This window comes from Lagopus leucura, unplaced genomic scaffold (genome assembly GCF_019238085.1).
Source record: "Lagopus leucura isolate 7727_CA_CO unplaced genomic scaffold, USGS_WTPT01 Super-Scaffold_73, whole genome shotgun sequence".
NCBI lineage: Eukaryota > Metazoa > Chordata > Aves > Galliformes > Phasianidae > Lagopus > Lagopus leucura.
In genome coordinates this window covers 52,261,098-52,286,605 of record NW_024962252.1, presented here as the reverse complement: position 1 = coordinate 52,286,605, position 25,508 = coordinate 52,261,098, and the positions used below count along the sequence as shown (strand labels likewise).

At 35.8% G+C, this 25,508-nt stretch overlaps 1 protein-coding gene across 7 annotated transcripts in view; it reads left to right on the top strand.

Annotated features, from left to right (window-relative positions):
• The window catches only part of ZDHHC14 (zinc finger DHHC-type palmitoyltransferase 14), a 108,395-nt gene extending 84,690 nt beyond the window's left edge, over window positions 1–23,705 (top strand). For 3 of the 7 annotated variants that reach the window (XM_042878481.1, XM_042878489.1, XM_042878520.1), the window contains 6 exons: window positions 398–535; window positions 4,333–4,381; window positions 8,894–8,996; window positions 10,565–10,674; window positions 13,905–14,007; window positions 22,466–23,705. In XM_042878481.1, the coding sequence (XP_042734415.1) occupies window positions 398–535; window positions 4,333–4,381; window positions 8,894–8,996; window positions 10,565–10,674; window positions 13,905–14,007; window positions 22,466–22,867 (905 nt within the window). In that variant the 3' untranslated portion in view covers window positions 22,868–23,705. Of the gene's footprint in view, window positions 1–397; window positions 536–4,332; window positions 4,382–8,893; window positions 8,997–10,564; window positions 10,675–13,904; window positions 14,008–14,598; window positions 19,526–22,465 lie in introns of those variants that run through there. The other 4 variants (XM_042878506.1, XM_042878497.1, XM_042878527.1 and 1 more) reach the window with 3 other exon arrangements.
• The last annotated feature ends 1,803 nt before the right edge of the window (window positions 23,706–25,508 follow it).

Genomic DNA, 25,508 nt, shown 5'->3' with positions numbered 1-25,508 from the left:
AGAGATGTAAATACAAAAACTCCGATTCTGAGTGGAAACGTCACTGGAAGAAAATCTTGTTCTGGAAAAAGTGGAATTAATTTGGTACTGCTCCATCTAACAGTGGATAAATAAATGCAAGCTTATTGGTCTGACTGTGCAATTCACCAAACAATGCTGCAAGTTTAACAGGGGCTTTCCTCAGCCATGCTTGAATTTCTTTAAAAGCTGTAAGATTTCATTTTAAAGTTCTTTTTTCTTTTCTATTTTTTTCCCTCCTAAATAAGAGTTTCTCTGGGGATACTTAGCAAATGCCAGTTAAATCTTGAGTTTTAATGCAGTGTTCAGAGAGCTTTTTTCCAAGTAAACAGCATTTTATTAATTATTTTCCATTTTTTTCTTCTGCCTCTCATTTCAGAACGGTTTGATCACCACTGTCCCTGGGTAGGCAACTGTGTGGGGAAAAGAAACTACAGATTTTTTTATATGTTTATTTTATCTCTGTCCTTTCTGACAGTCTTTATATTTGCATTCGTTATCACCCACGTCATTCTTCGTAAGTATGCTGGTGAAATCAGATTACGTATGTAGCCATTTGCTTGAGTTTTTTACTTTTAATTTAATCTTTTAATCATTCAGGGTTTATTTATTTATTTATTTGCCTTTTCTCTAAAGCTTCACAACCCTCAGCAACTCCCATTCTGGTCTCCAGCAGACCCTGGTCATGGTAGTCATTGACTTAACATTGATTTTTCCTTAATACGGTGTTAATTTTCTTGATTTTAATCATTTTGTAGACAGTTTATTGGAAAAGCAGCACACATGACCAAGTTAGCATCATTTTCCCAAACAGCTTTTGTTCTTAGATCTGAGCTATTTTACACTTTTTTTTGTTGGTTTCATCTTTCTTGACCCTATTTTTAACATGTTACTTTCATTTGCATAGACATTCTGCGAATGACTACTTTGTAATGTAGTGAATCAGATGAGATACAGGAACGTGAATATTCATAAGTTTGATTTTTATTTGTGTTCTAGATTGGGTTTAAAGATAGGATATTTTCAAGACTTCTGGGTGATGGGTGTTATTTTTGTTGTTTTTTGTTCCTCTGTGCATACAACAAATTGAGTTAACTCTTATGTGACAATAACCCAATTTGCATTGATAAGTTATGAGTTATCTTTAAAGAATTTCTGTATATTTTGGGAGTTCTAGATCCATTCTCATTAGGAAACTTAAAAGTTTTGCTAATTACATAGGATAGTGCTTTGAGCAGTACTTCTTCAGTCATTTTGAAATGTTTGGGTTTTTTAAATTTCTTTATATTCTTTATTGCAAAGGAAGCCTGATAGAAATAATTGTAGTTTATAGTTCTTTTATAAAGCTAATTTGATAATGGTGATATTTAGAGAATGTTTTACTGGAAAATATGCCAGATTGTTTTCAGTTTCCTTACTTACACTGTGCTGAGATGAAAGTTTGAAAAACAAACTCCTGCTCTTATTCCTGATTCATTAAAGAGTGGTAAAAGTACTGAGTGGCTGTCTGAGATGTAGCATTAGATCCAGAGGCACTGACTTTGGGGAGTCTGGATCAAGTTGTTCTCACTGCCAGACAAAGCATTTTTAATATCGGTTGAAAGAGCAGAGAAAAGACATCCATGTTGGTTTAAAAGGGAAAAGTTACTACTGGAAAGAAAACATTTTCCTCTAATATTCAAATCCTGGCATACGTGAGCATATACATGCGCAGAAGACAGCAGCTCATTTTCTGCCATCTCAGTCTGTTAGAATTCAGTAGTTAAAAATGTGATTGGTCTGACAATGTAAAGCTACTTTTGAAGCTAACCTATCTTTATTTCCCAAAGACAGCAAAGCTTTTTTGCAGATTTCAGTGTGCGAATTACCAGTACTATGCTAGTATTTCAACATTTGTGTCAAGTGGATTTATCCAGTAGATTTTAACTTCACAGTGTCCATATCTAATTCTGTGTGAATTAGACAAGGATCAGAGAAATTATTTGTGCCTCCATGTTGCTGAGAAACACTACAGCTTTGTGTAGGTGTTACAGAAAATGTACAGTAAAATTCTAAATGCTGACTTGCCTAAGTGAATCAGCTGTAAAACATTTTCTCACCGTGAAGTTTTATCTGCCTTGGATGAGATAGGAAAAACCTCCATAATTCTAAAGACTGATCCTCAAAGGCAATGGAAGTAGGTATGAGCTGTCAGTAGTTACTTGATGTTTTACTATATTTAAGCTTCAAGCTCAGCTTTCAAATTTAAGATTTTCTTTACTGTATCCAGAAAGAAGTTCTTCACAAATGTAGCCCCTGAACTCTTTGCCTACCATGCTTCAGAAACTCTCCTGTTCGTCTTCCTAATAGCAATCAACCGTGTGCTGTCTAGCAGTTATAGTCCCTGAGCTGATGCACAACATTAAGCAGGAGGCTCAGTTGCTTAATCTGAATCTCTGCAGTTTGCACAAAGTGATTTGGTAACACACTGTTAACTTAACTCACATTCAGTTGGCTTGGATAAAGTCTTGAAACCTGGGGCTGCTTTTTTCTGCAGTGTTTCAAAGGTCATTCATAGATATTTCCACATGTCCTGGCCAAATCCTGGATTCCAGAGAAAATCGTGCTGACTTTAGTCAAATCCTGTTCTTAGCCTCTTCCAAAGATGATCCTTGCAGGATTACTGTCCCATCAGCAACACTTCATTTTATATATCCTGAATTATTTTGAGTACCTTCTGACAATAATCTTTTAAGAAGGAACCGAGATGTTTGTTAGCAACTTGGAGGCATTTATGTTTTTTTTTTAATAAGTAAATATGCATTTAATAGTTCATCCTGATAGGAATGGGGAAGTTCCTTCTCTAACCTTGTTGATTACATAGGAAACAATTTTATTCTAAAATCACTTTATACAAATTCATTTTTAATGTATCTTACAAGCTGCCATTTTTCTAATTTTTGGTGAACCTAAGTGATGATTAGAAATGAGATCCAGCAAACTTCTTATTTTCTTATGGCCTTATTTTTGAGACCTCCCTTTCAAATGTTTCCTTTCCAGGATTAGGAATCTTTGCACAGAGTATTAAATATGATAAACTGACTTTATCAGTCAGATACTTGAAAGATATATCCTGCAAGATTTTCTTCCATCTCCCCAAGCGTTTCAGTACTAGTATCCATCTACAGATTTTTTTCATCTGTTTGAGTTACTACTGTTTCAGGTGTATGTTGCAGTAAGTAACCTTTCTCTTCTGATACGCTGGGAACAGCTTGGAAGAGTGTGAGCAGCAGTAGGGAATAGAGATCACATTTACCTGCTGCCATTGCCATTAAGGATCTTAAAAACAGTAAGAACATAGTGGGATGTTCCAATAGTCTTATGCCTTAAGGTTAAGGCTAAGGCTATGAGCCTGAAAAGGCTCAGAGACACAAGGTAAGTAACTTTGCCTTTTTAATGGTGAACAGTAAAATTGGCCACACAGATCTCGAGAGGCAGTTGTGTGTGTATAAATATCCACACACTGACATTTCTCATTTGTTGAAAAGTTATCTTAATCAGGATTTTTCTGTTTTCAGACCTGCAGATGGATTTAGCTGAAAGGAAAATTTCAATCTGATGCATTTAAAAAATTCAAATTGCACAGTAAAATGCAAAAAGAATGTGTCTTATGTGATGCTGTTTCTACAGACTAATTCATTTTTGTGTATTTAGTTTCGTATTTATCAGCCAATTGTTAAATTGCCCTATTTGGTGAATATCTAATGATTATAGAGCTGAAGTGGATGCCTCTCCATCTGTAGTTCATTTGTATGTTCAGTTCCGGAGCTCCTTTGGCTGGTAGATATTCTCTTGTTTTCCCAGAGGCAATTAGCATCTATTAGAAAAACCTTCTATGCAGGTGCAGTAGGAAGAGGATTAAAGTCTGGACAACTTTGTTTCCAGAATAAAGTGAGAACTGGTGTTTATGATGTAAATTTTCCAAGTCAAGAAGTTGCTTTTTGAAAACCGTATTTCGAAAGAAAGAAGTAGGTTACAATTTATTTTTTTTTAACATATTAGGTCTGAAAAGAACAGTGAGAAATCTTGTTCAAGGGAAAGTATGCATGCATCAATTTGGTATTACTGAGAAAATATCCTGCAGATGTTATCCTGATAATATAACCTGAGTTTTTTTTTCTGATGTTGCTGCTAAGTAACATAATCTCAGATTCATATTAGTAAGCTTTATCCTATGATTATTTGATTGCTCTTCAAATACTGTGTGCACCATGGTGAAAACAGCCTTTAGTCCGCTTTCTTATTGAATTGATAATTTGGGTTCTGTTCCTACAGGTTCTCAACAAGCAGGGTTCCTCAATGCCCTGAAGGACAGTCCTGCAAGATATCCTTTCACTGAAAAAAAGTTTTAGATCTTACAGTAACATCTGAGATGTGTATCTGTGTTCTTGTTTTTGTTGGTTATGCATAGTTGGGATTTTATCAGCTAATCATTTCATCACTTCCTGCACTACAGGATTTCTCGCCGCATATTGGAGGTAGGAAAGGAACTAGCCAATTTGGTTTGTTTGGTTTTTGATTCATCATCTTTTGCAAGTAGTACTCTTAACAAAGCTCTGTAGTTCTCATGTGTGACAGAAATTCACTCAATTTATGTGATGTAATTCGTGATTACACCTTGCACTGTTCCCATGCTGTGGTTTCATTTAAAATATTGAACAATCTTCTGCTCTCGCAATAGAAATGATGTGAAATGGCCAATTTTTGTCAGGATAGAAAAAACACATTGTGAAACAACTGAAGTCATAATCTGTCCCTGAAGAGTTCAGTTCCTAGAAATATTCTTACATCAACTTGCTCTTTTTTTAGATAAGTATTTTCAAGTGTCAACTTCAGTTAAGATATATAAAAATATACATATGAATACAGGGGGGTCTGCTATTCTGTAAATGTTCTTTTTACCACTTCAGGTAAGTTTTCTGTATATTTTCTACTTAGTGAGAATGGAAAAAGCTTTCTGATCCTACCTCAAAGCAGCTAATGGGGTAAAGTGGGAAGCTGGCAAAAGTTCTCTAGTTTCTTTCTTATAGACATTTCTGTATAGACTCTTAAGTTTCTCACTTGTTATGTATACATTTTGATTGATTCATGTCAGGATAAGCAGTTTGTACCTCTGACAAAGGTACTGTGAAAATAATTATTTCCCATACTTGTGTCAAGGAAACCTCTTCTGGCCATTGTGTTATTTGTACTGTATGCTAATCACATAGAGCCACTGAGCTGCAAACTCTTAAGCAAAACCACTGTTCAAATTTTCTTTTTATACAAATAATTTTACAAATCACAAACAAACTATTCTGAATAGCACAATAGTAGTTTCCAAACAAAACTATTATAATTACTCCTCACAAAAGATTATTTGAATTTATTTTTTTTTCAAACTGAGAACAGTTTTCAATTGTCCTTAAATTAGAATCTAATTGACTACGCATTTGAGAATCCCTGTACAGGAACAATGGGCTTCTCATTCATAATTTGCAGTAAGACTAGTGCCAATTTGAGGGGTTCTGTCATGGGAATACCCTGGTTTGATAGTGACATGTTGGACAATTTGAAAGCTTGGTTACAATTCACAATAAAGAATGTCTGAATAGCTGGGTGTTGCATTGTGTAGGCTGGTCTGTTCAGGCACAGGCAACATTGCTTTGTTATTGCTATGTCTATACTGCTAACGAATTTATGTGAGATACCTGATTATGCTAATTATACTTTACTGAAAAAAGATTTTTTTTTTTGTATGTTTTGTATTCAACCTAGCATAGTTCCAGCTGCTCTAGAGAACTTTTTGGATCTCGATTTGGGGAACTGAAGGAAGCTTTTTTTGCATTTTCACTCTGGGGAGTGTAATCGTAGCAAGAAACATCCTGTTACTGATGTGCTCAGTTATCTGATGAGGTTGCAGAGAGCTTCCCTTTGTTTCAGGCCTTTACTCACCTGGTGGTTCTTCCTCTTGATGCGCAGAATTCACCAATCAGTGCTCATCATCTGTACAGTCTTTAGTATTTCAGGCCTCTCAAAGCCCAGTTACGTTCACATGGGTTGTGCCTAATGTTTTCAGCTTGTTTTATACCTTCTGACCCCCCTGTTAACAACAGTCTACTTTCATATCCATTCTTACATATTCTTCTTGCATTAGCTATGGCTGTTACACAACCAGTTGAGACTAATATTCTATCTTGTGTTGGTGTGACTCTCCCCATGGCTTGAGGAGATAACAGCAGTTAGAACATGCTGCTCAGCAATGCACTTTGGAATTTGTCTGCTGTTGAAGCAGATTGAGTAATGAAGCTGGCTTTTTAGCCACTTTAAAGTTATACAGGCAATTTATGTTTCTCAGTTGATTTTGTCAGAGCAGACCTGCAAAATCCTGTTAACTGATGTTAGAATATTTCATTGCAATTACTTATGTCTATCCATGCTTTTTCAAGCCCATGTCTCTGTGTAATGGGGAGTTGTCATTTTTCTCTTTTATTGATAGGTTCAATGATAAGGGTGTTGTTTGTATCTTTGAAGGCTGTGTCCTTGTTCTGGAATATTTTGAGTTACTGTTGTCTTGGAAACTGACTTCTCTAAAGGTTAGCATACAGTTAGTATACAGATTATTTTTATCCTGTTCTTTTCCAATTGTTGTCTTCCTGATTTATTCTATTTTTCTAGGATCCAAAGCCTTTTCTGCTTTTGATTCATGCACCCTAAAAAAAATTACAGTTGAGATGTTGCAGAAAATAGCATTCTATGGCTATTCTATGTAAATGAAACTAAATATAAATTAAAAAAACTGTAAACAGGAAGTCGTCTATAGAAAGCTGCATTTTTTTACTTGAGTGTATAGACTTTAGAAGCAGCTTTGTTGTCTTATTGTTGAGATGGTAACTCCTTTAGAATTAAAGGAATTACATAAACTGCAGTAACTGTGTGACACTGGATGCTGGCTGACTTTCCTAGAGACCAACCTCCAGTAGTTTGAAATCAAATAAAGAAAAGGAGTAAGATATATATGATTAGAAATTAGTCTAATAATGTAGCCTGTATTTTAATGTTTATGCTAAACTTAGCAAATTCTATGCTTCTTGTCTACACTGCTCCCGCTGCAAGAAATTGAAAACATGACGGTTACTCTTGCACTGAAAAAAACACTCAGTTTATGCAGTGTAAACTAAATCAAGGTTGAGACAATTCATTGATTCATTAATGACGTTAATTAGCCAGCAATCAATGAACTATATTCAGGATCAGTGCCAGTAGTAGAAAGGATAAACACCAACATCTAACGTTTAAGAAATGTTGTGTGGATGCTCTACCAGTTCTTGGCAGTTGCTCGCAGAGTGACTTCTGCCTGCATCAAACCAAGCTTTGCTGCTCTTACTTCTTCAAGAACTTTTCTGCCATTTTTTGCAGTTCTCATTTATTCAGACTGATGTTTCCTTCAAACAGTTCCTCAGCTACTGTTTAATAGCAGCACAATCATTTGGGGGTTGATAATATTTCCTCTTTAACATGATTAGTTTGGGGCTAATACTATACAGATCTGACAACTTAAGTATCCCCCAGCTATCCAAGCCTAGCCTAACTAAGGATGGGAGAGTTGGAGTTCTTTATGCTGCAGAAGAGAGGCTCTTACTGTGCTCGTTCAGTACCTAAAGGGAATCTGTATCAAAGATGAAGGGAGGAGAACAGATACCTATATTAGAGACACCTGTAGTAACATGACATGGGGTAATGGTTTTAAGTTAGAGGAGGGTAGATTTATCATAAGATGGCTTGGGTTGAAAAGGATCAGAACCCCCCTGCTGTGCTGTCCAGAGCCACATCCAGCTTGGCCTTGAATGCCTCCAGGGATAGGGCATCCACAACCTCCTTAGGCAACCTGTTCCAGTGCATCACCAATCTCTGTGTGAAAAACTTACTCTTAATATCTAGCCTAAAACTCCCCTGTCTTAGTTTTAAACCGTTCCCCCTTGTCCTATCACTGTCCACCCTCATAAACAGTTGTTCTCCCTCTTGTTTATGCACTCCTTTCAAATATTGGAAAGCTATAATGAGGTCTTTCTGTGATTCTGTTTTTGCTCAGGCATAACAGGAACTGTTTTCCAGGCTATTTTCCAAGGCTGGGTCATTTAGGCACCCTCACAGTAATAAAGTAGAATATACCCAGTTTTTATATATCCAGAGAGATATATTTGAGAAGGCAAGTGGATTTGTATTTCAATTTGGATTAATGCTCTTTGGTGCCAGCTTTGGGATCCCTTTCTGCATCTTAACTTCAGTAACAGAAGACAGACAAGACAATCCAACAGTTAACGCACGTAACTGAGAGGCAGTTTTCTAGTTAGTTGTGTGAGCACAGATCTAGATCCGTTCACCTTTGCTCAAGACACCTGTTGTACACTAAATATTTTTACAGATGTCTGTTCAGTCTTTGTTATTCAACTAGCCTTGGATAACCAATTTTGTGTTTCCCCAGACCCTTAGAACTGTTACTGTTATTTGTCACTGTACCCATCTTAATAGAAGTGGCAGCGTTTTCAGACTGAACATGTAAATTCTAATTTCAGCAGTTGAGATCAGAGCCACTCAATAATTTTTGGCCTTTTTCAGCGCATAGACTCTGAAATATTTTCTTGTCTTGATGATGTTACATAAACCATACAGCAAAGCATATGGACGGTAAGTTTAGTGTTTGTTGGGCCCTTTGAAGTAGCCTGAAGATCTCAATAGAGTCGTGGACTATAAGTTGACTACCCAGAATTTTGTAATTTTAACTATCTATTATTAGATATGTTATCTGTTTGAGTTCTTTTTTTCATTTGCATGTATTTCCTTGACATTCAATTACTGTGCTGGAAGCTGTGGTGTGCTTTTTCTCCGTATGGTCCATTGTGGGCCTCTCAGGTTTTCACACGTATTTGATCAGCTCCAATCAAACAACAAATGAAGATGTAAGTTCATAGTTTCTACATACATACCATGTTTTTATATGGTAGTGAGATGATTAAAATTCATTGTGTGTTCTTTTCTGTAATTCTTAGACCAATCACAGGTGCATAGTTTTGTAAATGCCAAAGTAGGAAAAAAGGAATAAAATCGGTCACATTTGATTTGAAATGTCAGAAGAGCTCTTTTGGACTGTAGCTGTGGCTTGAAGATGTTCTGCTTATACAGTGTGTCCATTATGACTTACACCCACAGGATCTGTATATTGAAAAAGGAAAATACAGAAGAGAGAATGCAAAGAAACAAGTATATAATCATACATTTTAATTCAGTAGAAAATTTACCTGGAGTCCTAAATACCATTTGACTCAAAATATTATTACTATAAAAAATTTTGGAGTATGATGAATTCTCAAAATAATTTTTTCACCTTTTATCATATTTTTTCTAGTTTCCTTGCCATTCTGAGATCTAGGACCTCTAGTGAAGAGTATGTCATTAACTCAAAAGTCAACTTTCTCATTTCTGCACGTTTTTTTGTTGTTTTGGTGTAAAACTATATTTAACTGTGTAAAGACTTTTTGTGTCTTTTGCTAACTAACAAGTGAGAGATAGGAAATGAATGAAAGGAGAAAATAAAGCTAGTTAGCTAATGTTAGAAAACATGTTGGAGTTCAGCAGATACTCTAACAAATTACTGCAATATTAAAATTATTGTGATTTTCTGTTGTACCTTTTTAATAGGTATTTTTTAATATAAAAGCAGTATCTTAGAGACTGTCAAATAAATGTTTGGTCATTACTTAAGGCAGCAGTTACAATTATAAACTGGGAAAACTACATACAGAACAGGAAAAACTGCTTGGGCTTGGAATGTATGTCTGTAAGTGTTCAAACAAGGAGGCCTCACATCTCTTTTGGATTGTTGAAAGTCAAACTGCAGGGAATTGCAGCAGTATAACACAAATTAAAGCACACATTTTCAGCTGAATACAGTAAGGCATTTATTTAGTCAGGCTCTCAAGCACCTCACAAGCAGCAAAATAAGGTCGCCTAAAAAAAACCCCATAGAATGGGATAAAAGACAATAATGACTGCAATTGCTTTAATGACTACAATTGCTTCATAATATTTCAGAACCATTTGTGGGCTTTAAGGGAAAATAGTGCTGTGTGGACAGCTTGGAAGTTGCCCAAGAGTATGGGAAACAAGTGCTTTATTGCTGGCTATAATGGTATGTTGCAATTGAACCTCTTCTATGGAACAGGCTGTAATACCTGTAAAATTTAGCTTTGACCATCATGCAAAAAAATGTTTAGAGCTCATATTCCTACTGTGATTATATTTGTCCTTTGAGATTTTTGACTGTCTAAATTTATGGAGGCAGAGCTTGTGCTTACATGTAACAGTTTCCAGCTTTCATAATAGCCCTACGCTGTTAGGGAAGTGCAGTCTTGGGATTTCTCTGGTCTGCTTCTGTGAGCAGCATGCTGCTGTTTTGGGAACCCTTAATTTGCCTCAGTCATTTTCTGTATTGTATTACATCTGATGCAACTTGTTCCTATCTCTTCAGATTAAAGGATCATGGTCAAATAAAAGAGGTAAAGAAAACTATAATCCATACAGTTATGGCAACATCTTTACTAATTGCTGTGCTGCACTCTGTGGGCCCCTCTCTCCAAGGTAAGAGCATCAAAAGTATTGTTAGTGCAAGCGAAGGCACAGTGATGATTGATTGGAAAAATATTCTTTCAGATTTCTTGAGTTTACTCAACAAATAATGCTTCTTTTTGCTGTCCTTTAAAAGCATTAATTGAATAGCAAGTTGGTAAACTGTGGTTAAACTGAGTTAATCATCGTGTATAGTGATTGGATCCTATAAAATATGTGGATTTAAGGTTGATTTCTGAAATTAAAATAGAATTATTATTTGTTCTTTGTTAAAAACTGCTGGCAGTTAATAATTCTTTGTAATTAAATGTTGCATGATGAGCTATTGGAAGTTAAATAAACTCTTACAAATCTAACGCATGTGACATGAGTCTCTGAGAGAGATGTATCTGGGTCTTAGACTCTGTAGCTAGTTTGATAATTATTTATTTTGTCTCTGAACTCTTTTATTTAAATGGATAATAACTTTTCTTAGCTTATGCTACTTTTAGCATATACAAGATCAGGACAATCTTGGTTCCCTTACACCGAAGTAATCCTAGAAAATCTTTGTGGTTTAATTTCCGACACATATTTCATTTTACAATTCTGCAATATTCTTACTGTCAGAGTTAGATACAGTTCTTTATCTTGATTTAATATGAGACAGAGCTAAGACTAGAGAAAGAATAACTGGCAGCAAGAAGGTCACCATTCTCATCTAACTTCAGTGCCCGGTGATCAGATAGCTGGTCTAATGCGTGTACAGTAGAGGCCCATTTCCCCAGTATGAGATGACTTTCATCTTGTAGATTTTGTGGCGATACTTTTTGGTTGTAGCTTGTTTGCTTTGCCTGAAATGAGGTAAGACCTGAATCTGAACTACTGAGAAAAGAGGAAATGAGTTGATAGTTCAGTGGCTAAGGTGCATCTTTGAACGTGACGTCTCTGTCTTTGCTCTTATGAATACCAGAAAGTCTTCCTCAGAATGTTAGGAGGTCAGCAGGAGAGGCTGGCATCTTTTCCAATGAATGAGATAACTGAGTTATGATTTCTTTGTTCTAGGTTAACACTGTAATTCCTGTGTGGGAAAGAGTAATCCTGCATTTGCTTCTTGACTCTGGTGATCGTGCCTTAGGCCATCCCTTTAATCCTGCTGTTCTGTTTGACATAGAAAAATTTGATGCCTTGCTGCCAAATCTTTTGTTTGACCCTGTGTGGAAATAAGTACTAAAGCCATACAAATATCTCTTACTATTTGAAATAACTACTTAGATGGATACAATTAGCCTCACGTGATAGATCAAACTGGCGTTGACTCTTGTGTTTTCACAGAGTTTGTACATTTTTTCCCTGAATTCCATGCACTAATGTAATTTATTTAGATGCTGAAGTACATGCAGAGTTTCTGCAGGGAGGTAGTTTGTGACTGATCAAAAATTTCACTCACTTCACAATGTAACTTACGGCATTGCATTTTTTGTACTTTCTTCCTGGTCTGAAATCAAACAAAGAGTCTAACATACTGTTTCAGAACAAAATTTCTCTGAAATATTTAATCTCAGCTACAACCCAAGTCACTAGATATTCAGATGTAATTTTCCTTAAATTCCAGTAAAGATGCCTTACTAGCAATTGCAACTTAAAATTCAAAATGGAATGTAGAATAAGATAATAATTTAAACTTTTCCACTGCCATTAAAGATAGTGTTTCTCATTTAAAACTCAGACAATTCAGAATACACTTCACATATCCTCAGCAGTAACTTTCAAACCTTAATTTGAATCATAGCTGTCAGCGTAGGTCTAACTAGAGTTCTGACATAGTAAGTCATACGCTATTTTGAAGCAGCTGATTTTTGAAGGAGTGCTTTCCACAAGGCAGATTTTAATTTCAGATGGATTTCTAAGTGTTGTGAGTGTACTTTAAAAATCTGTTCTGCAGAGCTTTGTGAGATCTTAAACTGTTTTATGAGTGGTGGAAGCATCATTGACGTTTGAGAGGGGAAATGCCTTAGCTATTTCTATGCATGTGCTTATCTTTCAAAATTCAGGCTATCTTGACTTAGGGATGATTTGGAAGTTCTATAAGTCAGCAAATAGAACTAGCTCCATGCTGACTTTAGCTCTTAGGTTTTTTAACGCATTCCTGTCTTCTAGCAGCAGGATCTAAAATACCTGTGGTTAAAATTTGTAATCCTGTGGGATTGTTTTGTTGTTGTTGTTTTCTGGTGGAGGCCAGGAGGAAATTAATTTTATTTAGCATTCTTGACCGATCAAACTTGTAGCTTTCCAGATGGGAAGCAACGCTGTTGATGTCACAGAAAAATAACATTTTCATCTAAGACTTTAAAAGAAAAACAGTGAAAATGTAATTGAAAATGTAATTGAAACTAATTTAAAAACAAACAACAGCAAAAAAGAATGAATTGAAGCATAAGCTGTTGAAAAGTTCTTGTTTTGTATGGAAGTAATGAGCTAATGTTCATGTAGATTACTATATTACAGTCTTTATATTCACCTTTTTGTATGATTATTAACCAGCAGAACTGAAGTAGGGAATGAGTTCTCCAACTGGGGGTAAAATTAAATATGGAATTTCAGCAAAATCTTTAACTGCATCAGGTGATTCCAGTTATTGTTCTTTAAAGTCTTATGTATGATTTTATTTATTTCTATAATTTCCCACAAAACATTTTTTCTTAACGTGTTTTTGTAAATACATCACTTTGATAAGAATAGTAGAACACTGAGCAGTTAACAGGTAGCTGTCATGAAGCAGCTGGGAAGTAAGTTGTCTAAACAAAAGCTTATCTTTCTAAATTTTATTATTAGCTTTTAGGAAATGAGTATTTCTGGAGTCTAACTTTTAATTGAAAGGTGTAAAAACAAAAGAACAAAAGATCCTTTGAAATAGACTCTGATTCAGAGTTTGCTGGTTAGTTTGTAATTTGTTTTCACACCTGTAGTTTAATATGCATATTTTCGAAGTACAGCTTCTAAGTCTTTTGTCCCTGTTAAGCCTCCAGAGAAGTAGCCGTACAAATAACTGTACGGAAGGTATTACAAGGAAGCAGTAACTTTGCAGATAGTTAGAAATGAAGTCTTGCACTTATTCAGTTGATTAAAAGGTGACATTTGAAGATATTGGTAATATATTAATGTCTGTGGACTGCTGTAAGATTTCTCTTTTGTTTAGAGGAGGTAATTAGTGAGCAAGAGTTGTTCTAACTCTCTTTTTCTTTATTTTGATTATTCCATAGCTTAATCGACAGAAGAGGATTTATACAACCAGATACGCCACAATTAGCAGGACCATCAAATGGCATTACTATGTATGGGGCCACACAATCTCAGAGCAACATGGTAGGAATCATCCCATAGTGTTGTTCATCAAGATTCCTGTGAATGTTTTCCTTCTCCACTTTCATGTGAACTAATCAAGTAATAACTAATGGGATACAGCTGACACTGGGTGGAATGACTTCTTTATTAACAGTAAAGAAAGAAGAACATTGTAATGTATCTTTTGCATAGTGTGATAGTTAATGCTCCCGGATTTTGAAAAAAAGAGGCTTTTCTTGCTGTTGCTTTATTGAGTATACTGGTGTTTTGACTTGTGCTCTTGATACGTGCTATGTTTTGAACTGGAATATTCAAGTATTGTAGACTTGCTCTGGTTCATTGGTTTCCAGCTGACTGTTATTTGGTGTAGCACTTTCTGTGTATTTGTTTCCTTCTTTGCTTGTATGCTGCGGTTTTGCATAGACTAATATGTTTTAAAAAGCAAAGATGAACAAAGGAGTTTCTAAGGGACAAGTATAATGAAGGAAGAGCAGGAGGACAGTGAGCTTTCAATGAACAAAATATGGCGACTGGATTGTTGCAACAAAACTTTAAAACATTTTGAAACTGTGCCAATAGTTTTTGCTTTTTTTTTTTTTTTTTTGCTGGTAGCAATTACTATCGTAATGGAAGATAAGATTTCCAGTGCCAAGAAGAAGAGAATAACTCAGAGATCTTTTTCCAAAGGCAAGCATCTTACCTATGTGCCTGTTTTTGAGTTGTTTTCCACATATCTTGAATTTTAAGATTTTGTCAAAGAAGCCGTGAGTTATGTACTCTGCCAACAAAGAGAAGGCCACAAAGCCTTCCAATGTAACTCTTTCCAAACAAATTAGTTCCAGCATTGCTAATAAACTGATATAAAATTGTTGCTCCAGTTCCTATGCTTTTTCTACTTATTAAGTGAAGGATTCATTGTTTTCCTTTATGAAGAAGTGTATTAGAATCATAGTCTGAATTCTTTGTGAGATTCAGTTGTACAGAACAAGGTAGTGCTCTGTGGAAATTTTACTCAAAAAAATTTAACCCTGAAAAGGAGTTGTTGTCACAGGAGGGTAAAGAAAGCAAAACTCAAGATAGCCCAAGTTCTTTCAGGGACTGCCTGAACTTTCTGACTTTGTGAAGGTGTTTCTTATTTATGATCATAAGCCCTGAATAGGTTCTTTGCATTAAACTTTGTTAACCTTATAGGAATTGAAGTCACATTGTAAGAAGGCATTGTATGAGTTATTAATGAGCAAATCTTGTACCAGTTTGATTGAAGATTGGCCAAATTTGTCTGCAGAAATGGAGATACCTGTTATACTATTACTTTAAGTCAAGCAGGTAGCTGTTATGATTTTAGAGTGTAATACTTGTAAATACACAAGAGCATTTCTTCAAGGATTTGAACTCCTTACGTCCTAGGACATCGCATTATCTGAGCCAGGACAGGTTTAGGTTCTTCAACAGTTATCAAAGTCACTTTGAAATGTACAGCTTTCATTCCTGAAAATGATCTCACAGAAGAAGTTTTAAATATGTATCGGGGTCATATTTTATATGGAGGAATCTCTTTGAGACACTGATGCCATTTTATCTCAGGGTATTATTCCTGGTCTGTATCCAAGACCGGTTGGATTCTAGTGGCAGCTGGCTGTTAGCATTACAATTCCTCTAGTGTGCTGCTGCAAGCTTTTAAAGATCTGCTTAGTTTCCTTGTCTCTCTAGCACTGTTTTCTCTTCCCTATTCATAATCTTCTTTCCTGAATTGTTTGGGGTATAGGAAATTATAAACTCATTTCCTACCTGCAGCAGTGCAGTGAGATACAACTTCTTAATTGTTCTTGTTTAATGTTTTGCTTTTACTGCGTTCTAAGGTAGTAGACCTTGAACCTATCTTTGTTCTTCTCTCTCCTATTTCTTATCTCACAAAGCATCAAACAACAAAACTAATTTTCCTAATTCAAAGATCTCATCCACATATCGGACTCCTTAAAATAAGTTCTGATTCACCTTACTACTTGCTTAGTTGCCTTCAGCCATTCTACTTGGCTTCAAGATTTCCCATTGCTACTTAAATATGACTGGATTAATCAAGTAAAATGTCATCATTCTGTTTAAAACTTTCCCCATGAAGTGACTTGTAATGCTTTTCCCAGCTTTCCATAACCAGTCTCTCTCATCCCAGTATACAATCTTAGTTTCTTCAGAAGTTTGGGGGCAGCAGTGATGGGAGTGCCAACCATTCACTTAGTCTCCCAAAAAAGACTGCTGTAGTTTTTTTTGAATGAAAGGCAGTGTATTTCACTTTATAGTAGAGGATAAACAAGGTACATGACATTCAATTTATTTTAGAGAAGAACGCTACAAAATTCTCTAGAATTCCTTTTACTCAGAGTTCAGAAGTGGATGTCAGAATTTCCTTTGGAGATTGAAGTTTTCAGTAGTTGACTGGCTCAAGCCCAACACTGCAGTGGATGTGGAACTGGAGGAGGAAAATCTTTGTGGAAGAAAAGTTTTTCTTTGTAACACTTGCTGACAAAGATTAGGCAATACATGGAATATTATTCTGCCTTCCCTTCTGGAATGTTGCATATCTCTTGGCAGTAAAGGCAGAGACCTACAGTGAAAAATGTGTTCTTAGAGCTGAGGCTGGAAGGTCTCAAAGAAGTGTTTTGAAGGGTGTATATCTGAAACTTCAGCTTGTATTAGTATACATTCAGAAAAGGAGAAATAAAGTGATATTCCTTGACTTAAAATTTAAATCACCAGGGGTAATTACGCTATGTTAGCAAGTTGACTGACTGTAGGAAATCAGTTATCAGAAGTCTGAAGTGTATTCTAGTACAGTTTTATAGCAAGACTCCTTTAATTTTTTTCAAGAATACATTACCTCTTATGTCTATATTGAATCTCAAGTTCTAGATATTATCCACAATATAACAATATTATCCGCAATATACAATCCGCAGAATGTGCTAAAATGTCTCTTGCCAATTGATATTAAAGAAAAAATTTAATGAGTGTTTTCTGTCACGCTTTTACTCTCTTTTCCCTCATTCCATTCTCTCCCTCAAATCTTTTACCCATTGACTTTTGGCCCTTTGTAAATAGAATTATTTTGCCTCATCCAAATAGCATCTGGTCATTTTAAAAATCTTTTTGATACTTCATGTTCTATTTTGCTTGCATTCATTCTAATGTATCTCCTAGCAGCGGTCATTGTTTCTGCATTTAAGTTTAAAAAAAAAAACAAAACAACAACAAATATCAATCTACATTTAAGCTTGCCAGACACTAGTTTTCAATGCAGTACCTTATCTCTTATTCAGGATACCATCTGTGGGGTGCTGTTTTTGTATTTAAATTTTTTTTTGTGATAATTTTTGCCTTTAAGACATGGAATATTTCATATAAGATCTGTTCTGGTTTTTTTATTGACTTTATTTGGCACGATGTCAGAAAGTTGGGGTTTGTTAAAAAAGTTTGTTGTTATCAGTGCTTCAAAGGCCCGTACTGCTATTTCTTTTAATTTTATTTTTTAGGTCTTTATATAAAATAGATTTTTCTCCTGTTCTGTCCTTACTGCTTGCCTTATGTTAGTAAGATTTGAAGCTATAATCACTTTTCTGAAGGTCAGTACCACATATAATTTTATTTTCTGAAACATTCCTAGTGCTTTTGATCTCTTTTTCAATATAATTTTAAATTCATTAGCCAACTTCTTGATATTCTTATCCACATGACAGGCATGATTGCTTGGAGCTAATGATGTGTAGATCTAATATTTCCATAGTATTTCCCTATTAGCATTTTATTGCTAATTATTTTTACAAGATCTTCATTAGTTTCATTGCCCAAGTATTTCTCTTCTCATTCTAAAGAAGTGGAAGTTGTGTGAAATGCAGCATCTTAACCATTATGAAATCATTTCTTTGTAAGGTTTGCTTTCTTGTTACTATGGAAAAGTTCTTAATTCTTAAACCCATCAGCTACTATTACCTGAATCTGCTCTTCTGCAGTATTTAGCTTTATCATAAAAGCCTGAGTTGATTCTTGGGTTTTAATTCAGGGTCTTTTCCTTTTTAGTAGTCCATTGTAAAGAAATACAGAATCCATCTCACTCTATGCACTTTTTTTTTTTTCCTTAAAGAGGAACTTGCTGTGTTTATTTTTACTGTATGTCTTCAGAAATTCTCTAGTGCCTTATTGAAGTGCTGCATTTTACTTCTGTCTGCCTTTGTACCAGGACAGGTTCATTTTATAAAGAAATTCACTTACTATCCAGCATTATAGGTATCTCTCTATCAGTGCTCAGGTTATCCAGTGCTTGTTATCCAGACTCCCTTATATTCCATTCCCCATTTCCTCAGTGCAAGTTCAGTAGTTAAAGGGTTTATTTTCTCTTTTATTCTATTATAGTGCATGTGAAACTTAAGATTAACTTAAGAAACGTGTAGCAAGTTCCCTCTTGAATGTTCACAGCAGTTTTTCTACTACTGTTTTGCAAAAAGGATTCCAGCTGATCCAGGGAATGTTTACTCTGACTTGTCCCATTGTTCTTTCCCCTTTGATTTTCATATTCTCATTATTAGAGGTAAATATTTCTACAATGACAATACGAAGATCAGCAAGGATTGGGGCCCCACTTTGCTCAGAGTTTTACAGATGTGTTCCCTGTAGTACAGTGATTTTTCATGGCCTCAGACAGAACTTGGGGATCTTACCTAGTCAGCATTTACTGCAGCCAAGCAGAGCAGTATCAGAGTGCACAGACAAGACTTCTTTCAGAGGTTTTGCTCCTGGACTTCCCCCACTATGCATTCCTGAGCATTCAGTCCACAAGAAGAAGCTGTTAACTAGTCTTGAAGTAAAATCCCTGGAAGACTGGAGTAGCTGACCCTTTACGTCTGAGCTGTTTCTCTCCACTGACCACTCTGTTGCACTGCACTTCTTGTTAGTCAAGCTGTCCATTGTGTGCTGTGCTCATGGCTCGGCTGCTGGACATACCATGGTGCTGGCTGTGGAATCCTACAGCCCTTGTGAACAGTTACACAGCTCCATCTCTCCACTTTTGCTCATCTGTTATATCTATTTAGTATGATATTTCAGCATCTTTTCTGTTACTGCCTAGCACTGTCATTCAGCGTTGCCAGATGTGTCTGAACTTTCTGTTTGTACTTCATTCAGAGATGCTCAGATAATTCAACCTATTTTTCCTTCATCTTTGAGGACTGAAAAATTCTTTAATGTTACCAGCATTAGAACAATTTCAACCCAGTTAATTTTAAATTCAAAGTAATTTATCTCCACATTGGCATTAGAAATGCAAAAACAACACTGCCATGTACAAGAGCTTCGTTAACATGTGTTTTACGTAGCTTAGGGAAAAAGCTGATTTTCTAGAGAAAATTAAGACTATTGTTTCAGGCAAAGTTGTTTGTATTTATTTGTGAAATAAACTCACTTATAGATTGCGTCTAATTTGCTTTGGTTAGTGCTTTTAATGTAAAAAATAAAGTGATGGCTGAAATTTTCATGGGTATATATATTGAAATTCTGTACTTGTAGAATTTGTTAAACGTCTTACCTTTGGAATATGCTGTTCCTCTGAAACAGTGGAAATCTCAAGTAGAAAATAAAATCAGTAGATCTGAAGTAAGAAGGTACTGGTGGAATAATTTCTACAGTAGTTTTTAACTATTTAGATTTCAGAGCTTGGCTACTTTTTTCCTTTGGACTTAACAGCTGGTAGACCTTTGCCCATAGATTTCATTTAGTTAAGAATCGTATCCTAAATCTGGGGGGGGGAAACATGCCAGCCCTATAAACAAATCTTTGTTATTTTTTTATTTTTTCTGATTTCTTTGTTTCTGATTTCTTTGTTTAGTTTACTATTAGTCTACTGGTATAGTATGTGCTGCTTCTATCATATGTTTTTGAGAGCTTCATTTAACCCATCTACCTAGTTGCTTTTGAAAGTTGATCACAGCCTTTTGTTGCACATGAGGTATTTCGTGATAATAGCTCATTAAAAAAAAATATAGAGGGAAAAAGAATAAAGCCTGAAATTGTGTGTCTGAGTAAGATAAGAGGCTTTATGGAAGTCACAGGTGCATGGAAAATGAAGAGATGGACTGTGCCTGAAAAAGTTCTACAGCATTCTGTTTAATGCTGCTTTGTCTTTCTGGTGTTGATTCACTTGAGATGTGGTAGAGTTCAGTAAAAAGAAAATTAATTCAGACTGTACAAAGAGTTCAAGTAAATTACCTCCAGCTATTTTAAGACTGTGAACTTGTATTGCCTCAACATATTAAATAATGATTTGCTTTTGAAGAACTGTGCTGAAGCTTCACTAAAGCAGTAAGTCAGTTGCTAAAATTGTTTGTTTTCAATGTATGCAGTAGTTATAGGTGTTCCTTTATTTAACATGCTTTTTAGTTACTGTTTTTCAGATAGGATTTTCCAGGGATTTTGTTTGTCTTTTCTGAAGTTTGAAGAGCTGGGTAACAGATTTTTAAGGTCTGTGTAGGAAGGTTGGTTCAAGGGCTGTAGTTTCATTTAAACGAGCAGAATTGCATAACAGCATATTGATCAAGAATAAGTTTTCACAGTGAATTAGTAATTGAAAGCATGACTTCAAAAAGTGCTGAACAATTTTCTCCTTAGGAAGGTACTTAGACAAGTTTTGGCTTTAAGCCTATGAATAATTCCCCTGAAATTATTTGGGACTACTTAAATTGTTCAGCTGGAGCAGTTCAGTATTATGTAGGGAAAAAAAAATTGTCTGTAATTTGTACAAACTCAGTTTATATAACAGCCAGTTAATTTGTTTTTCTGAAAGATGAAGTATTGGATAGTGTAAGGATCAGACTTCTGCCTGTCAAAAAGTGTTTGGTCTCGGGGTCCTGAAACACTTAGCTGTGTTTAAAATATGTGCTTATCTACTGAGACTAAGTAGTCAGCTTGCAAGCTTTTGGAATATGATGGCATGTGCATCCATCATCAGGTGGCATCAGAAGACCTGAAAATATCAGAGGAACCACTCATAGTAATGGTTTTCATTATGTACTAAAGGAAGCAGAAGACTTTCTGTGAGTTTGCATCACAGTGCAAACATGAATGGGAATTTTCTGTGAATTGCTGTGTCAGTAACACTTAGGTTAGGACTGGAAATATCTTGAACCGATGTTGGATTTGTAATGTCTTTCAGTAATTTGACATAGATTGAAGGAGATAGTCAGAAAGTAGAATATCTTACTTTAGCAGAATCCTTTAACTAAGAATAAGCGTGTGTGTGTGCTCTGTGTGTGTGTGTGTGTGTATATGTAATATCTTGCTCCCAAATTTTCTTTACTGCATTGAATTTATAGTGGTATTATCTTTTGTCTTGCACAACAGAACAGTAGTGGTGCAAATGAATCAAGCAGGATTTTGAAAATCTACAGATGTTATAATTGATGAATTAATACGTTTTGACTTTAGAAGCTCTCAAAATCATTCCAGTTAATGTTAAAGAAACCTATTTTGGCAGTAGATGTGCTGGCCCCTTAGTGAGCTGAAACCCCCGCCTGTATTGTCATCTCCGGGAATGAATGACAATTTTATATCAACAGTGTTTGGGAATGATGCAGTGCCAAAAGTGTTCCTGGTAATATTCACTGAACTTAATTGGATTTATATAACGCTGAATTTGTCTTGCTACTGTGGAACTGCTTGCCAGAAAACTTGTAGGCTGACTTGATTTTATCAAAATTAAGTTGATCAAGAAGCAGCCTAATAACTGTGCAGGTTGTTTTTTTCTATCAATTAATATATAGACAGTGCTGCCTTATTTGCATACATCTTCTAGAGTAAGAATATATTTATTAAATTGGAAAATAAAGTGGGATCACAGAGGTAATGCTGATGCCTGTATTTACATGAAATAATCATCAGCATCCAAAAACTCTGTAGTGCTTTAGTTCTTACTCATAAAGACCAGTAAAATAAAAGACACTTGCCTACTGTTTATGAACATGGGATAAAGTTTGAATTTTGCCTTTGGGCTTCTCTGAACTGCCAAGCACTGCCAGCTGCACAAGGATGAAACAAGTAGAGAGGAAGTGATGTACCTGCCTGCTTCTGTCACCTCCAATCAGGCAGGTTTTGCATGTCCTGTGCAGTGAGCTACGCAAGGACTGTTCAGCTTGGTTTTCCAAGTGGCTTCAAACAAGTCTAAGAAAGTATCTGTATTACAATATGTACAAAATACTACTTCGGAGGTAACAAAAAAACCCTTATGTGATCAGTGGAAATAATTTACTTTGATAATAATGCAAAGCCCTGACTTAGCTATGCATGCAGTGGGATTTTTGGATGGCTAACCATAGAATGATACTAATGTCTCTCCTTTTTTCTCTTCACATCCCATCCTTTCCCATACCGTTTGTCCATATTCTTTCTTTTTTTTTCTGTTTTGTTTGCTTTATGATTTTTACACCTTTCCGTTCTACAGTGTGACCAAGATCAGTGCATTCAGAGCACTAAATTCGTTTTGCAGGCTGCTGCCACCCCACTACTACAGAGTGAACCCAGCATAACTAGTGAAGAGCTACCTTTACCAGGAAAGACTTCTATCAGTGGGCCTTGTGCAACTCTAACTCTAGGGCAACCAACACCACCATCTTCCATGCCAAATCTCACATCAGACACGGGTTTGACAGACATGATACCCTTGAAAGAGGAACACGAAGGTCATCAGTTTCTTACTCCTGAAGAAGCTCCTTCACCCCCTGGGATGCTGCCAAGCGGAAGTCCTATTACACACAGCCATACAATGCACGTCCTGAGTCTAGCCAGCCAGGATTCTTTGCATGAAGACTCAGTACGTGGTCTTGTGAAGCTTAGCTCAGTTTGAACAGCTTCTTTGAACACTGCACCTTTTCTTGGTGTCTATACAAATCTTTACTTAACAGGAATGACACCGCAGTACCACTGTAAGACTTTGTAACATGGCTATAATGGAAACTTTATTGCATAATGGAGTCTACTAAAAAAAAACAGCTTCTTTTTTTCAGTGGAGCTATGGCATTTTTTTGACCAGGCTGTTAATGGCTATGCTTTGATGGTGACCACATCTCCTTTTTAAGAAAAAACAGAAATGGTCAATATTCTTGTTTCCTGCAGTTTGGGTACAGCAAGTTGGAATTCAGCCTGTAACAAAGACCATGTTCAGTACAAAAGAGAGATTCTTGGATGTAAGTGTCATGCTCTGTGTTCTATGCTCTTGTAATACACACTTGTTAAGGCTTACCACACTTGTGGCCAGAATGATCTGCACTTACATGTTATGCTACTAATATTTGAGATAGAAAAATTACCATTCCGTTTGTTAATACAAAAAAAAAAAAGACTACGGATACGGATTTGCATGCCACGCTACGGTATGTGTTACAGTGGTGTTGGTATTAAGAGAAAGTGCTGCTTTTTTATTTGTGACTTTCAAAGTGCTGTTTCATTTAAAGACAGTGCAAATTAATGGACTATATATTTTTTTCAATTTATTAAAGTTTATTTTAATTTTTTCAGTGGTGCCTGGAAGATGGGGACTTACTGATTTGACCATGTTGCATATCATTTAACCTTCTGTTTTAAGTGTTTAGAATGAGATATTGTGTTGTGCCATACTACAAGATTCTTCCACTCCCTAATGTGATACAATTACCTGTGGACCTCCAATAAAATGACATCCTCTATTTCTTGGGCACGTGTACAGTTATCCTTGTACAATTCTTCTGGGGAAAGATGGGAAGATTATGATTTATTGACATAGTTTGTGAAGGATATAACTGGAATATGTTAATGAAACCAGAGCTGCAGAGGAAAAGCTGCTTATGATAAGTTTTGCTTCGGCATCTTTCATGGCGTTGTTTGAGATGTGTATTTGTTCCCATCACGAGTCTGTATTCGGAAATGGAAGAGTTTGTGTCTGCTTGAACTGTAATTCTATGTTCCGTGTGTCTAAAGGGTGAGGGGCTTTTGATTAAAGACAAAGAGACAGCTTAGTGAAGTAACCATATCTGTAGCTACCTCCTGGCCATGGTGCTTCAATTATTCGTTTTCTAGTATTTTAAATGGAAATGTGGATTTCGAGCCAGTATTTTCTTTGTTTTGTGTTTTGTTTAAGTAAAGAGCAATTAAAAGGTTAAGAAGATTATTGGTTTTGATGATAGCTGATTGGCTTTTATACTGTATTTACCATACTTTTCAGGATATGGGACCTGGATTCTTCTTCTTCCATGACAAACTGATTTCAGAATGTAGTTTATCTTACAAGGTTACGACATAATGTGCACTAGTTCAGAAATGTAGCAGCTTTATATTGTTCACTCGTGGTCATTCTCTGACACCAAGCTAAAAAATTGTTTTTCATTGTTGGTAATGTGGATAATGAGCCTGCAGAAAACCAACCACCCATGCTATTGAAGTATCAAACAAAGATATTGACAGAAACTCTATTCCTTTAAAAATTCACAAGCAATCTGTTTGTATAATTAATTGTGCTAACTTTGCATAGTTCAGCAAGTGGAACATATCAACACCTTCTGACTGTACTGCAGTAGGAGGTCCACCAGCAGACCTCTAGCAGAGAAGTGTGAGCCAGCTATTTTAGCCAACTTCCCACCACATTTCTGAAGCAGGACAGTCTCAAGTTCTTTCTACAAGCCAAACTACAGTGGCTGACTTGTTTCTGTTGATTGGTCTTCCAGTAATCCTCAAGTATCTACACTTATTTCTGTGTATGCTCTTGAAAATGAGTCATGACGCTCATTGTCTTGATTTCACCTTTCGCTGATGTGGCTTCTCATGTATGAAGCCATGAGCATCTGAATTAAAGGAGATGATGGATTGAGTGTTGGAGATGCTTGACTTGTTGGCCTGGCTAAAGAATCCCAGCTTTGAGTTTGTAGAACAGTACTTGACTGAATCATCATCTCGTAGCGTCTGTCAACTATGGATGCCCATGATACAGAAGGACAAGTCAAATATTCATCACGTTATATTTAATTTCCACTTTCCACTCATCAATGATGATGATTACTGTTTCTAGCAAATTATTCTTTTCAAATTTGTTTCCTTGAGGGATTTCATGTTTCCAAGAGTACCAGCTTTGTGACAACATTTGTATGTCATTGCCACCAGAGAATAGTGCAGAAAGCTGCTCATCAGCTCTGAGCACACGACAAAGTCTGTGTTGGTTTTAACATGAAACAACAGGAAAAAGAGCAGCAGTATTAGCATGTTTATGCTGCTTTTCCTGTGAAACTTTTCACCGTGTTTTTCAAACATTATTTCTTTGTTTATAAATGAGGAATAAGAACAAGCTAACAACACTGGAACAGAAGTTCTGGTGATGTTTTTGCTCACGACTGTTTAGTTTCTAAGATGACAGCCTTATGTTTTTAGTATTTTCTTTTTGTTTCTTTGTTTTTTTTTTTTGTTTGGTACTTCAGAGTAATTTAAATACTGATTTGTCTGTCTAGATACGTTTATTCACC